The sequence below is a fragment of the Lissotriton vulgaris genome, chromosome 4_1 (genome assembly GCF_964263255.1).
Source record: "Lissotriton vulgaris chromosome 4_1, aLisVul1.2, whole genome shotgun sequence".
Taxonomy (NCBI): Eukaryota; Metazoa; Chordata; class Amphibia; order Caudata; family Salamandridae; genus Lissotriton; species Lissotriton vulgaris.
The window spans coordinates 1,988,928,218-1,988,944,961 of NC_141691.1; the positions used below are offsets into that span (position 1 = coordinate 1,988,928,218).

Genomic DNA, 16,744 nt, shown 5'->3' on the forward strand with positions numbered 1-16,744 from the left:
GAGTAACAAACAGATTTATATGGGCAGGAGGAAGAACATGCCGAAGCCAAAATTTTCTATCGCTACCTCGGGAACGTGGTGGGTTAATGCTTCCGGATTTTAAAGCCTATTATTGGGCCGCAGTTTTGCAGTACATAAGAGGGATGCTGGGGGGAGATATAACGGACAAATGGAGAGGGAGGGATGTGATTCCAGATGTATATGAACTTTTGGTTAAAGACTCGGATAGATGGCTTCTCAAATATGTGGAGAAAAGCTATTATAAGAAGGTACGCTTTAAAACCCTGGGGCCGCTATAACAATATGGTCCACCATTAAAAAGAAGATAAAATTGGGCAGAATGAGCTATTATACACCACTATATGGGAATCCATCTCTCCCAGCAATATTCCATGACTCTGTAATGAAAGGCTGGGATAGGCAAGGGATAAAAACTATAGGAGATCTGATAGGGGCGGCAGGGATAATAATTACCTATGAGAGTGCGCAAAGGCTATATAATCTAAGCCATAGAGATTTTTATAAATATCTACAAGTAAGGTCAGTTATATCCAAAAAGCGTGGAGGGGGCGTTGATATGCAAAAAATAGATATAATGGAAGATATAAGAAAGGAAACTGGTTGCTCCATATCTCAGTTATATGGTGAAATCTGCAAATATAAGGAAGACGACTCTAATAAAATGTATGAGAAATGGGGAACAAAATTGGGGCTGGCAGGGAATGAGGCAGAGAAATCATTAAAAATGTCAAACACCGTGCTGAGGGCAACAAATCTGCAAACTCAGCAATATAAAACTCTGTTTGAACTATACCACACTCCCCACAGGGTGGCACAGTGGGGTGGAACTAGAGGCATAACCTGCCCGAGATGTCAATCTAATCAAGCCGATACTATTCATATGTTCGCCTCATGCCCCGTTTTAAATATATATAAACAAGAGTTAGAACAATTTTATAAGAACTCGTTGGGAATGAACCTAGAGTTAAGCGACGAAGTAATGATTCTAGGAGTAACAAAATATGGTTTGGAAATACCTCACTATGAGTTTTTGTATATAGCCATGGTATTAAGAAGACTATGCATAGCGTCGCTTTGGAAAGACCCCCGACCACCGACGATATTCATGTTGGAACAGGCCCTATTTGAGAAAAAGGGAAGGGCAAAAAAAGAAGCTGCGAGACGGATATGGGCTCCATTAATAGAATGGAAACGAAAACTGGGGGAGGCTTAAGTCTGTAGCAAGATATTTAACAGTTTGTATTATTTTTGAGCTAGGAAGAAAAAAGGAAGTAAGAATTCGTATGAGAACTTTGTATAAGGATTAATTTACAGAAAGGAATGTTTTGTGTTAACTATCTGATCTTGATGAATAATATAATGAAAATGTAATCCTGATGTTGATGAACAATAAAAAATGTATTTAAAAAAAAAAAAAGAAAAGGTTAGTTGTTGAAAACCCTTAAAACATGGAAGTTAGTAGGTTGGCATAGACTCAAAATGGCATTCTAACCCTGGAACTATTGCTTACCACTACCTTCAGCCCCAGTATGATCGGCAGAAAATTGGCACTATAAAGGGATTACAGGTATTCAAACACTACTATGGTATAAGCCCTGGCATAATCAAAGAGGCTGTATCAGAGCTCCTACATAATGAGCATTGCTGCCATAATTTGTCGCCGCACTACATGGCACCAAAGGGACAAGTCGATTTTTTTACTGGGCAAGTAGATTTATGGAGCAACCTGCCCAATGGACAAGTAGATATTTTATTGAATTCCACACCCCTGCAGCCTTGTTGCCAGGGGGACTGGTTGCCTGAAAGAAATGACAATGTGTGCAACTGGTCAGTCTGCAAATGTAAAAGGAGCTTGGAAGTCGGTACTTTCTTTAATTGATGGAGTCGCTTGATGGTTGCTGATGTCAAGCATTTTTTCTTTTCAAATGGCAGTGCAAGAAAGTTACCCGATGAGCTATGAAGTGCAAATTTTTAAGGAACAGTGATATAAAAAAAATTGCATTACATACAATGTGGGTATTACTAAAATCTATATTTTGGAATCATCCTTTTAACTTAAAACCTTTTGTGCATTTTGTTGCAGCCTGTCTTATATTGTGTGTAATGCAAGTTTAAAATCATAACTTGCATATTCACAGTGCTTCCTGTCACAGGATGGAACCTTGTAGCACTAAACATACACTAGTCGCTATTCTCCACTGCAACATCCAAGAATTAATTCTGTGACTCTCTGGTTACACACAGACCTCTGTAGTGCATCAATTAATAGAGGTTTCATAATGTACTATAGTGCATTTCGCACTAATTAACTTAACATTTTTGTTATATATTTCTCATTTAAGCTGCAAGTTATTTTAAATGTAGATACCTGAAGGTGGAAGACCAAAAGAACTTACAGAATATTTCGTTTTTTTAACCGCACCTTTGACCCCCACCTCCATGGTCACTGCCCCTGCCCCACTGCATGCAGTATCACATATGCCATACTTTTTTTTTAATGCACTTCCACTGCTGTTGTGTCCTGCCACGTTGCTATTTGGGAGAGCCATCACAAGCAAATCACCCAAGTGGCCCTCGGACCGATTGATAAATATCGATGAGGTTCGTGCCACAAACGCTTCTCGAAAGTCCAAGATGAAAACATATGCTGATCAGCACCGACACTGAAACTGTCTTTGATAAATGAGACTGGGTACAGCTCAAGCAGAAAATGAAGCGGAAAAAGGAGACTCTGTTTGTTGTCGACCCTTTGAGGGTTATGACGTGCAAAGGATACATGGGGACAGCGCATCGTCCTGGAAAGTCCATTACACAGCACTCATCACACTCTAAACACCTTTCTAGATGTTCGTCAGCTCCTCCTATCACGAGTGAGGCGACCCCCTCACCTGTCGAGTATGTTGAAGAATAAAGACTTCTGTTTCAGAGCTCCATGTGTGGCTTCTTTCGTTTGTATGCACCCGGGCTGGGGAGGATGATACACCCAACTACCTGGCATTGTACTGAAGATTGGGTGTGCAGTGAAACCATCCTATCTGTACAGTGTACAACTACTCCAACCAACCCTGTGCCCCTATAGCGCCTCTAGCATGGGAGTAATAACAGCATGTGTTGGAAGGTGCGGAGTATGGTGTCGCTGCATCTCCCTCTCAAATGGCACAGCGACGTGACTATCAGGTGGTGTTAAAGTGAAGAAAAGCCTATAGTGCCTTATTGGAAGTGGTTATGCTACCTGATGTAAGATGCCCACTGCAATACATTTTACTTTCCCTAGAAGTGAGGTCATTTCCTATAGCTCCTACTCAGATGTTCATGTCTTAGCCAGTGTTCTGGTAAAAAAAAAGAAATGTCGGCCACTGTTCCAGCAATGAGAAGCTGTGCTTCCATTTTTTTACTCGAAATGTCTGACTTGCAGTTCCACTTACACTTTGTTTCCAAGACCTTGATTTAGAGGCCATTGCGAGATTAATGATGAAATTAACCAATTACATATTCAGTTGTCATTTCGCCATCTTTAATATTAGTTGGCTTTTTGTCTGGCTGTCAGAATTACAGGTGTTTATCTCATATTTGCAGAAGCTCCCACAGAGTATCCCAGAGCAAGGAGGAGGGGCTGCATCTGGAATTAATCTGCACATTCGCTGTTTTCTGTCTTCTAGATGTTGGAGCATGCAAGCGGCAAGGAGCCTGCCGTGGACTTCATGTGCCTGGTTGAGACCTGGCTGGCACGAGTGTGCCAGCTGCTCAAAGTCTCACCAGAGCAAGTGCACCGCGGGGAGCTGGCTGCCTTTGTTTCCTACGGGGTTGCTTTCCCCCTGAACTTCCTGGTGCTGGTGGATACCTACTGTGTGAAGAGGTAAGGTGGGACTGCTGCCAAGCAGGGGCTCTTCAACATTGGCGGAGGAGTGTTGCCCCACTGCCCAGAGCCAGCAGAGATAAATAAAAAGATAGTAACACAATGTTATTATCATTTCATGTATTGTGGTCTGTGCCATGCAATAGGTATACGGCGAGCCGGCATGGCACTTAAAAGTGTGCATGTGTGTTTGGTCGGCTGTCCTAGGCCGGCCAAACAGACATGCACACTTATGTTTCTCCAACCCAGCTGTGTTACACAGCTGGTTTGGAGAAAAGCCACAGACTCCAAGGCACTGTCTGAGCGACCTCCGAGGCTGCTCAGACCAATCCTGGTGCTGCTCTTATGCATCTGGATTGGGTGTGGAGCCTGTGCCCTGAGGCCCATCCACATTCGGGCCAAACAAGACCAGCAACAAAGCGGCTGGGAGCGGAGCGACAGGTTAATCTTTTTTTCAATTTTTATTACCCAACCCAACACCACCCCTCCTGCCCGCCTGACCACCTTGTATAGACGGCGGCTGCCACTTAGCATACCTACTTCTGTGACTGGCAGGTGAATGGGTGCGCACTTGAGGCCTCTTTTGATTTTTAATGGCGCAGTACTGGACTTGTAACACCAACCAAAATTAGGATTTCCAAATGGTGCACTTGGAAATCTCACATGTGGGATTTAAAGTCCTTTTTAAGGGGTGATATTGCCAAAGTAGCACATCTGGCTCTTTATTACATCACAGTGGTTTGTGGGAAATGTAGTTCAACATTGTACAACTGAGCTCCAGAATTTTTGAATGCACGTTCTGCTGCAATCATACCTGATATACAACCGCTTGGCAGCTAGGAGTTGCTGATCTCGACTTTCACTAGACCAGCGACCAGTTTTAGCTATTTACATTGACCTCCAATAGCAGGTTTCCACTTGCCCAGTCAGTTGCAATTTTCGCTTCCACATGACTGGTACCCAATGCTTGGTTTTTTGTTTTGAGAATAGCTACATCCTTGCGAACATAAGATAGCCCCACAGAGAAAAGCTGTGTACTGAATGGAGTCTCCTAGGTTGTTTATGTATTTAAAAGCAATTTTCATTCACAACAGCCCTTTTGATAAGGTCAAGGCTCTTTTTATTGAATGCTTAGTATTATTTCTAATGTACTTGTAACCGTGTATTTTTTATTCTACAATCTCCTCATTTTGCCCTCAATATGTCATAAGCCCTTTTGTTTCAACCACAAAAACGCTGGTCTAATCACCGGATGTACGACCGTACGATGCATGGTTTTACCACGCGTAACGTTACGACGCGTTTTTTACAACGCAAGTCGTTACCACGACTTGCGTTGTAGGGGTGCGGACTTACGAATTTTTTAATTTACTATTCCAACACCAGCCTACGTACAGTAGGGAGGGTGTTGGATAGTAAATTAAATTATTCCTTGTCCTGTAGCGCCCTCCAGCGCAGGTCGTGGTTACGACTTGCGTTGAAAGGGTACTGCGGAGTAAAATCCGCGTGGTAAAGGATGTTCCCCTTAATCACCCCTTGATGGACGACCTGCGTTGGGTCCAAAATTCATAGGGAATAATACTTTCTTTTTAAGGCACGTCAATTTTCTATTCGACAAGATTAAATGACTTCGCTATTTGTTTATGACAGGCAAAGATAGTTTATATTTTATTGGGTGTCAGGTTTGAAAGACTTTTACTTTTGACTCATTACAGCCATTTCATTTTCCAATTATCAGACTTATTTTTCTGCCTTTACTTATGTTTGTTTTACTGTTAGTGAATGGATTGTCATTCACAGAAGTGAAAAAGAACAAGGTCTAGCTCTCCCTCCCTGTGAACAATACCTAATTTGTTATGGTACTCGAGGTTTGGATTTTTCGTCCCTCTTTGTCAATAGTTTATGATGAAAAAGTTGAGCGTGTCCTCCCATTCAAACAAGACTGAATGAGTTCCTTTCCTTGTTCTTTCAGTTTTGCTTTTTATTTACAGTGAAAATGTCCAATAATCCATCATTATTGAGGTGTTCCACAAGGCGTCGGCTGCAAAAGCAGCCGACACGACACGTGTTACGACACGTGCTTCGCCCCCTGTTGGCTCATTAGCCCATGGATTTCTGAAGGCTGTGAAAGAAAGGATAAATTATAGTGAGTGATTGAAATACAGTCTGTGATCAAGTATAGGGGGCAGGAACGAAAGGAGACACCTGTGAATTACTGGGCAGAAGTGTACGCGTCTGATAGATCCCAATGTGTGTTGGTGTCCAGGTTAAAGATGGCATATTAATCGAAATCATATAATGTCCATGCATGCAAATAAAAAGAAAAATTGAAAGAACAAGTATAGGAACTCATTCAAACTCATTTGAATGGGAGGACGTACTCACATTTTTTTTCATCTCATTCGCAGTACATGCTCATGAAAAACATCATACTGAGAGTTAATTATGTCATTCCTCTCCCTGGATGTCATAATGGAATGAATAATCATGTTTGACTGATACTAGCTTCAATAATATGGTATGCGATATGCTCCATCACAGTAAGCATGGAGGAATTTCATCATCCAACATGGCTACCACGTATTGCCATCCATGCCTTTTGTTTGAGTGTGTTCATACTAAATAATCCTTTATAGTCCATCATCAGCAGGTATTATCTTCCGTTCAATGCGTCCTTACTCCTACATGCATAGCATTGAACGTAACCAATGGACTAGGCATAAAATTGAATGTAAAAAAAGATCGGCCTAATGGTGTATTTTGCAGCATTCATTCTCATTGGCTAAAAAGCTGTTTTTCTTAAAAACTATTGTAAAGCGGAGATCATTTTTTTTAATCCATTCGTTCAAGATCTGCACAGTGTTCAAAACATTTTTTTCTGCAGCAGCAAAATTGCATGAGATTGTGTGGGTCTAATTTTAATAAATATTGTACAATTACCATTACTCACAGGATCAGGACCCATTCTTGCACAGATTTCTCCTCTCAGGTGGTGGATGTTTGTCACCGTATTATGATCAAAGCCGCTATTTCATCATCACAAGCAAATCTTAACTACAACTCCACATTTTAGTCACTAACGAGAGTTGTAAGCAGTTTGAAAGGGTTTTATTTTCTAATTATAAGTTTAGTAAATTCAGATTCTTTCTTCATTAGTCAGATATCAATCAGATTACTGAATTGATAATAAAAATATGGGTAGAGCAGATCATATTTAAATAATGCATTCAGCACGTCCCATAAAGGGAAGAATCCCTATTCTAAGAATGGGGAGAAAAGGGTGTCAATCAGAACCCATGAAGAGTTCAAAAGTGAGAGGCAAGAGTGAGACTAGAGCTGGACGCTCAAAACCAATAATCAATAATGTTAGAACTTTCCAAAAAGAGAGGTTCAAAAGATTCATTAGAGTCTTAAAACTCCATAGGATAAATACGCATTGGCAGGATGCAAATCAACAAGAGGTAAAGCATAGAGTATGTGTCTCATGGTGTGGCACAAGGGCTTCCTGAAACTTCACTAGGAACACACACTTTATAAGACACCATAAATCCTTGTTGCAATACATGTTACCTTGTTCTTTCGTTTTCAGCCAATGAGTATTCTCCCAGGAGTACATATATCTCTCTGGTTCTCACATGTCTTCCATCGTTCACGCAGGCCTTATCTCCATGTTTGGAACTTTAGTTAATAAATGCACCACGAGTCTCTACCATCAAGAGCTCCTTGACCTGAGCTGTTGGGGTGGTTTCTAAGGAGATAGAGTTGGCTGAAACAAGGGATAGACTTTCCCTGACCTCTCCTTCACCTGCTGTTCTGATGCTCCCATGAGGGTGGTTCAGTCAGGTGGCATAAGTAATGTCCTAGGGTTGGAGGGTAATCAGGATGGACCCCCGGTGCTAATAGCTCCATCTTCTGGGAGGATAAGGGGGTGGGGGTGGGGTATGTGGGTCAAAACCAGAAACATACACTCATCAGCCCTATTGTTAGCCCTAGGTGTAACTGGAGGAGACCTGTGGCAGCTCCTAATCAGAATAGCATTTTAGTTTACGTGGGGGCTCAAACTGAACCATTGTCATGTAGTCTCCTGCGGTCAAACCCCTCTAATGATGACTTCCTGTCTGAGTTTCAGGCCTTCTTCAATGCAAAACCAGACCCTAGCCTGTCCAGTCTAACCCAGATGAAATCTAGAGTCTTATAAATCCTGGACCACCTGATTAATGTTGAGGTTTCTCAGCTAGACCAGTACACCTTGCCTGTTATGACTAACCGTTCTCCTAATGACTCTTCCATAGCACGCCCCATAGGCAACTAGGAGCTTAACAGGTGTTCCTCTGGTTCCTCGTCCTAGCAAATAAGTGTTTTGTGTGTTTTGTGTTTTGTGTAAAGATGTGTTTGTGTACACATGCATGTCTAGACACTGTGTGAAGGCGAAGTCCGATTCCTCGCATGAGCTCATTCTGCGTGCAGTTTTCTCACACCCACTACTTTGCTTTCCAGAAGTGGAGTCCCAAACTTCTGTGCAGTGGTCCTGGCACTGCACCAGCTTGGATACCAGGCAGTGGGGGTGCGCTTGGACAGTGGAAACCTGTCCAAACAATCTGTGGAGATCCGCAGCACCTTCCGAGCGTGTGCTAAGCAGTAAGTTACTCTTGAACTTGTGATGCCATTATAAGATTATATAAATGTGTAAGGTATAGACTGCAAGAACAATATAAGCAAGCACTGGCAAGCCAATGGTATTTTCGTTTGCTCCTAGTTTTTCTTCCAGCAGCATCTTCCCGTGCAGGACACTTACAACATGGGGTGACAGTAGGGAAAGATTCCATCCCTCCCAGAATAGAAAACGCTGAAGCTGCAGTTGTCCATCAGGTGTAGAAAAGGTGCAGCTGGGAGCAGCAGTGTAGATATTTCCCATCCACTGAAAAGCCATTTGTACTAGGCACAGATGATGCCATAGTGGACATTTTCAAAACAAGCATTGTAAATCTCCTGTTTCCCTCTTTTGTCTTTGCCAGTGCTTTTTGCCCATGCTGTTCCTCATCAGCAATCCGCAAAAAAAAAAGCAGAATGAATAATATGCACGCATGCATCATCAGGCAATCCATATTTCCTGGCAAAACCAAAGGGGATGATGGGACGGAGTGTTCGGGCTGGACTAATCCCATGAGGCACAGGGTCAGACTGATTTGCATATGGCCATGTCTGAACTGGGGTGGCAGAGTGAACTAAAGAATGATGATGGATTAAACCCAGATCAGTTGACTGGAGGTGAGTCACTGCATTGTTTAACACGCCATCCCATCATCCTCTTTGGTTTTGCTTTGTTCGCCCTAAGTTGGCAGGGTATGCCCAGATGTGGGTCCCTTGCTCACTTTACCACTGGATTCAAGCTAGCCTGCCTGATGACGGCTGATTAGCCAGAAACCGGTCCCAGGATGCTTGTTTCTGGTCCAGGGAAGACATGGCTTTGCAGTTCGGACTGGACTGTTCCCATGAAGCACAGGGTCAGACTGATTTGCATATGGCCATGTCTGAACTGGGGTGGCTGATTGAGCTAAAGAATGATGATGGATTAAACCCAGATCAGTTGACTGGGGGTGAGTGCTTGCAATGTTCAACACTCCGTCCATCATCCCCTTTGGTATTGCTTTGTTCGCCCTAAGTTGGCTGGGTATGCCCAGACGTGGGCCCCTTGCTCACGTTGCCACTGGATTCTAGATAGTCTGGCTGATGAGGGTAATGAACTCGAAACCGGTCCCAGGATACTTGTTTCCGGTCCAGGGAAGACATGGCTTGGCAGTTCGGGCTGAACTGTTCCCATGAGGCACATGGTCACTGATTTGCATATGGCCACTGATTTGCATATGGCCATGTCTGAACTGGGGTGGCTGAGTGAACTAAAGAATGATGATGGATTAAACCCAGATCAGTTGACTGGGGGTGAGTGCTTGCAATGTTCAACATTCCCTCCATCATCCCCTTTGGTATTGCTTTGTTAACCCATATGTCTGTGCCAGAATGTTACAGAAGTACCAGCTCATAACGTCATGACGTGGTGGCTGTTTTGTTTTTAGTTTAGCATTCAAAGATTACAGCTGCCCATGTTAAATTTGTAAATTAAAAATATACAAGCTAATAAAAAAAAATGTAGCAGACCAGCAGCAAATTACAGCTGCTGTGCCCTCCATCACTTTTTTCTTTCTTTAGCAGTGATCGGAGGTAAAAGTTCACCCTAACTTGAAGTTTGCAGACAGTTTTATTTAATATATGGAGGTATTCACCCTGGTTACTCTTTTAAGAAACAATGAGTCTTCCTTTGTTCCTTTCAGTATATTTTGTGATATGCTGATTACAATAAATCTGTCCTTCAACCAATAAGGATGGAAGTGGCCTAACCCCAAATTTGGCAGCTAGGGCTACAACATGCATCAACTTAAAAAGAATATTTCAGAACCATTAACACAATATTTGATTGATTTTCATCAACACATTTAATATGTTATTTTCTTCACATATTTCACTTTTTGTTATTTATGAACATAGATCATTGATACATTTTCTTAAGCATCAATTCTACCAGTAGTTACAATTCTTGAGAACCCCATGCATTTCGGGACTCACAGAGGTCCCTTCATCAGGGGTACCTGTGTTACAAAGAAGAACAAGGAAACAATTTTATGTGATGCCATTATGAGCCTATATACAATTCAAAAGAATAAACAAATAAACAGTAGAAAGTCAATACATCTTTTAAACACTCAATATGTAATTCATTCAAAATGCGGGCTTTACACAACATGAGATTTTTAGTTGACAACTATGCTTATTGGTTCACTATTAAGAAGTGCCTGTTCTACTTCTTATTCTTCCAAAAATCAATGAATTTATTTATTTATTTATTTTTAGACGAGATACCAAATCCGCAAACTTTACTGTCAATGTTTCTAGAATAGACAACTATACTAATATGCATTCACAATTCGCTTGCCTGAATTGTGAAAAAATAAAATTAAAACTGCCTGCGAATACAAAATTAATGGGTAATCACTACTTCTGCGATGAAGATTGTACGATATATCTAAGAGTACCAGATTCAAAATCTCACCTGGTGTCAACGTGTTCGTCACGATAAGTAAAAGTGCAATCTATGTAAAAAGCCAAAAGTGCATCCAAATTTTAGCAACAGGAGTGTGAAAAAATAGCTGATTTTAACAACAAAAAGGTGAAAGTGATATAACATCTCACCTGCTTTAACAGCGTATTGTCCCACGAATAGCGAGAACAGGGTTCAACAACATAGCGTTCTATAAGGCAAAGGGATGCATACTGTTTTAAAAAATTGCCAGACTGGACTATCTAAATCTCTACCGTCAAACCAAGTGACTACGACACTCGCCGAGAAACCACTGCCCGATCGCTAGTTCGCCATTCCTTCCTCAAACTCCGGAGGGGATTGACTTCCGTGTTTCGCACGGCTTATTTATCGCGAGATAACGTAACACAGATACAATGAAACTGAAAACGGACTACATGTTTACGTTTCCAGTATACGGCAATAGGTACTTTGAATTACCACGCTCACCATAGAAAACGGACTCAAGAATCGAGCCGACTCTCCGCTAGTGATCGGAATACTTCATAGGACACGTCCATGAATTAAATCCTATCCTCTGCTTTCTATGTTAAAAACTCCATTTAGAGTGCAAACGGGGCAATAGCACATAAAACAAAAATCAGAAAATAGACGTTCAAAATAAATAAGTGCATTTAAATACATAACTGCATTTTTACAATTTTCCATGCGCAAAAAAGACTATAATTTAAGTGAACACAATATGCATATTATGAAATCAGTTGCCATCTTATTTATGCCTGATGTTGTGTTGTGCACGAGATTATATGTATGTGTATTTTCACGTGTAGGTGGCCAGCCTTATTGTTCAAGAAATGCTTTTATAAAAAGCAACTCATTTCTAATTTGTCATTGAGCCCAAAAGGGGTCATCTTTTGAAGTTTTTTAATCCAGAAGGCTTCTCTCTGGAGGAGAATCTTGGAGTTGTCTTTGCCCTCCACTTTAGGTACTAGTTCAATAATTTGGAATTTGATTTGGGCTACTGTGTGTCGATGTTCCATCCAATGCAACGCCAAAGGTGAGGTTGTGTTTTTATTGCCTATCCGACTTTTGTGTTCTGATAATTGTATCTTCATCTTGCGTTCAGTTTTTCCAACATAGAGTAGGCCACACGGGCACTTGATCATATACACTAAATGTTCAGAGTTACAATCGGTAGAATGATGCAATGGAATCCTCTCCCCAGTTCTCGGGTGTGACAAAACATTTCCACTAATCACATTATTGCAATTCTTGCAATTCCAACATTTCTTGGTTCCTTGAAAAGAAACATCCCCTTTCATGAGGCTCATCCGTGTCTTTTTAGATAACAGTTCTTTGAGATTTTGTGCCCTGTTATACGCAAATAAAGGTCTCTCTTGGAATGGATTCTTTTGATTAACTGAGTGCAACTTCCACCTACATACATAGATTTATTTTTCTTCAACCAATAAGGTCAAACTATATGACAGCAGTGCGTTTGTCCCATCAAAAACTTGCATCTGTTGAGCACCCAATGGTATCCCCCTGCCTGTTGCTAGCATTATTTTAATTGCCACTGTCGAATCTGATTAAGCAGCTTTTGGAATCTGTTAGCTTAAGGGCCAATGCAAGTTGAGACTGCCACCACAAACCATTCTCCACTGTGTAATTAGTTCCAAATAGTTGTGAATTTGAAATCAAGTTAACCTAGTACTTGGTACTTTTAGTCCTGGTGGAGCTCTTACTCATTGGATCAACTCGAGATGTTGGGCTTCGAGGATGAGGTGCGCGGGGAGCGTATGGAGGTGGAGCATTCCATTAATGGTCTGATTCTTACTCCTCATGAAAGCTGTAGTCATGGTTCAAGCATGGATCACGGCTGAACGATTTGTCAGTAAAAGTGCCTCTGCTCATTTATTACATGCAAGTCTTGTTACAACTTTGCCTCTGTATAACATTGATACACTCTAGTTCAGCAAGTGGGCCTCCAACATTCCCATTCTATTAAAGTATACATCTTCCTCTAGTTCAGCCGAGACGCTCACATTGCTTTCTAGTGTTTGTACTTCTGCCCATACATTCTGATGTATTAGGCGTAGGTTCTTGAAGGCCTCGAAATGAGTTTGGTGCACTTAATATGGTTAACTACTTTTAAAATTCTGCGCCCTGTCGCATGACATGTATTTGAAGGTGTCTTGGCGCTACACTGTCCTGTCCACAATTAGCTTGTATGTCACTGTGGATGTATTTTATTTCAGCTTTAACGTTCCTGCATTTGAAAAATTGTCTATCGCCATCAGCAACAACGTCAGTGAAAAAAGCCTGTTGCAGCTGAATCAAGAGGTAAGAAATGCACACCTTTTGTACAGTCGACTCACTGAACATCATCTGCCACCTGATTCCCTCTGCTGGGGATCCAGGAGGCGCCTCTGCTTTCGTGATTTCATTTAGAGCTCTGCGCAGGTCTCTGATGCAGGTAAATGCACACAAGACTTCAATTCCCTCTGCATTTGAAGAGACGTATGTGAAAAGCATTTGCTTTCAGTATTCCCTAAGCAAATGTTCATTCTAAGTGACTGTTAATTAATGAGCAATAAAATCACCAGGGAAAAATCTTCTGTTTCCTCTTCCAGCTGGTTTTACCTCCTGGTTTTTGTTATGCTGGTTAGAAACAGGGATACAATTAGAATTTGATTTTACCTTATGGTAAAGCCACACCTATGACTTTGCTTAGGCTACTTTTCCCTGCACATATTACTCCTGGTTTTACCTGGGGGGATAGGAGATTTCATGGTCAAACTAATATGACATGGAAAGACATTGGAAATGCTTCTGCATACCCACATTATTAACATGTTTGGTGCTGTCCTGCTTCTCAGTGACTACTTTCCTGTCCATCTTTTTAGATCTTCTATGTTCTCACCCCCTGCCCTAAACAGAAAGCACTGGAAAAATCCACAGAATTTCAGTAGCAAGTGTTAAGTCACTGCTGGAAAATATGAAAATTATTATTTTTTTTAATCCGTATTTTCAGTACTTTCTAAATTCCAAACGTTATGCTTTGAAGATTGGAGAGTTGCCTCTATGGATAAGTGTATTGAATTGTAAAGGAATATCCTGCTCCTTAAATTCATATAACTGAAATGTGAGGCTGTGACACCTCCTCTCCTCACCCATGTCCAAACATTTGTAGGTAAAATACATTTCCGCTCCTATTCCGTTTCCTGTTTATACAGGTTATCCTGCCTATAGCATGTGTATTATTGTATGATGTATTTTCAAAACTGATTTCTTACAACAAATGGCTTAGTTGGTAATCCGAATAGTAGCAGAAGTTACAATGGGCTCACATATGGGTGTTTTCTTGTTTGTTGCTCAGAAGACAGAAATCCCAAGTCCCCCGTGCTACCTTTTGGTAAGTTAGACGAGCATTGTCCCCATTAGTGGCACAAAACTTTGCCTTTTTAAGTTGTACACACATCTTGTTTAGACAATAATAAGTTATCTTTTACTCTGTGCTTCTCGAGTGTTAGTCAATGGCTTTAATGGCTCTTATCTAATAGTCCGTGAACAGCAATGCCTTTGGTGCGACCCTTATTCCAAAAGGCTTGGATGTGCATTTTCGCTTTACATTTATAGGACTATAAATGAGAGGCTTTTAATGAGAGTAGAAACCTAGAGGGGTTGATTAACAACTCAAAATGTATTCCCTGCTGCCGAGTATCCACCATAGACCTTAAAAAGAGATCAAGGTTAAGATTGGAATCACAATTGAGGACAGATACTTGAATTCATGTTTACTGTAATGTTGAGTGCAAACTGCAAAGAATTCTGTGTAAATAATGCCTTTTTAATTTGCTTTTTAAATTCCATCTACTGTTTAATACTGTATTAACTGTTTTTAAGATATATGAATGTATGATATTTGTTGTAGAATACTTTTATGATTTTAATTAATCGAATAAAGTGGACTTTGACTTGACTTTGACCTTAAAAACTACAAAATTATAATTGGTTTAGTTCCCGGACATCGTTGGCAATTGTGCTCTTTAAAGTCAATGACTGCTGCTTATATAGCATACTTGTGCATTATTCAAACCATTTTAATAAAGCTTCTTGTGGTGTGATATCAGGGCGCTATGCAGATCCTTCAAAAGTGGCCCTTGGATCAGGAGCCTCTGTTCTCCAACTCATATTTTCGATAGGGAAACATGTCTGATCACTGCAATTCTTTTGTTGTTAACCCCTAAGAGGACAATGGTGAGGTGTTGCTTTGTACTAGGGGTTGAGGGAACCAGGCTTGTTTTAAAATCCTCTGGAATATTTTTGTGGTAGATGTTATTCTTTCTGGACAGATTTACCCTTCTGTTACGGTTTTTCTATTTATGATTTTCCAGCACTGCAACTTTAATGTACAATGATTTTTCCTTTAATTTAGGCTATGCCCAAGGTGAAGCTAGACTTGGTGCGGGATATTTACATGTAGCTTCTTGCACGTACCATGTGTACTTATTATGAGTCAGCAGATACAGTAATATTTGAAGACTGAACAAGTAAATATCCTTTAAAGTCTGTGTTGGGAAGGACCTCTTTTTGTATGTTCACCCCTCGACTTGAAGCCTTCTGTCCAGGCTCCAGTGCATGTGCTTTGACCTCTAAAGAACAATGGCATTTGGCTAATACCTGTTTGGCTAATTTAACTTCATCATAAGTCCCTAGTATATGGTGTAAGAGGAACCAGGGTTAATAAGTTAGCTGCCACTAGTGAACTGCAGCACTTAAATGTACCACCACTACCGTAACCTGTTGAAAGCATGCCTCTAGGCCTGCCGCTGCAGCCTTGAGACATGCCAAACCTCTAGCGTAAATCTGCCAACTTTATATGGCAAAATGAACCCTTTTGGGGGGCGTGACCGGGCAAGATGGCCGAACGGCTGTGATGCATCTCGGCTCCTGGTCCGCGTGCACTCTTGGAGCGGCTACCGCCGGCCTCCCGGACCTCCGAGAGACGCAAGCAGTGATATCCGGTAGCGGAAAATGTGGTGGATTCATGCATGGGTACTCACCGCCTGTTGGGGCCATGCTTGTAGCGGAGGTGCAGCCTTGAGTGATTCGGGGAGCGGTGCCTAAGATGGCGGCAGCCATTCAGACCGGAGCACCAGTCCCCGCAGAAGTTGGAGCCTGGTGCAGTTTCCTGACTTTAGCCTACCGCCATCTGTTCGTGCCTGAGGTGAGCTGGCTTCGGGCATGAGCGATACCAGGCTCTAGTGGCTGCACGCTGCGGACCATCACCCGTCCAAGCTGTCTTGAGACCCACTTGCCTGACTTCAAGATGGCGACGGGCGCCGATAACGGCAGCTAATGTTTCCGCGGCCCGCGTGGCGACCCCCAATGATTCAAGAACATCGGGAGGACTTTGAGGTGGATTTTCCCCATCCTCCTTGGCAGCCCCCTGCATGGTTGGCTTCTTACTTGCCACAGTTTCTTTCCGAGATGGCTCCTGGACCTTAGTGAGGAGGAAATCCCTGCAGCGTCGGCCCCCCTCAGAGGAATCCTATGAGCGGGGTGTTTGGTGGATGCCGCTGTCAGCTCACCGTCTGCGATCTTTTGAGCGGCTCTTTTGCTACCTGAGTGTCTGGCTTCGTTCTCCCCAATGCTTGCTCCCCTGGCATTCCATCTAGCCCTCCTCGTGGATACTCACCTCCAGCTTTGCGCCCTGGACTCCACAGTCTCAACCTCGGGCATTGCAGCTTGAACATCTCGGCTCCCCTCCC

The 16,744-nt window shown here is 42.0% G+C and overlaps 1 protein-coding gene across 2 annotated transcripts in view; it reads left to right on the top strand.

Annotated features, from left to right (window-relative positions):
* Positions 1-16,744, top strand: part of NAPRT (nicotinate phosphoribosyltransferase) — a 368,826-nt gene that overhangs the window by 230,222 nt on the left and 121,860 nt on the right. For both annotated transcript variants that reach the window (XM_086966311.1, XM_086966312.1), the window contains exons 6-8: positions 3,681-3,877; positions 8,375-8,515; positions 13,229-13,313. In XM_086966311.1, the coding sequence (XP_086822437.1) occupies positions 3,681-3,877; positions 8,375-8,515; positions 13,229-13,313 (423 nt within the window). The remainder of the gene's footprint in view (positions 1-3,680; positions 3,878-8,374; positions 8,516-13,228; positions 13,314-16,744) is intronic.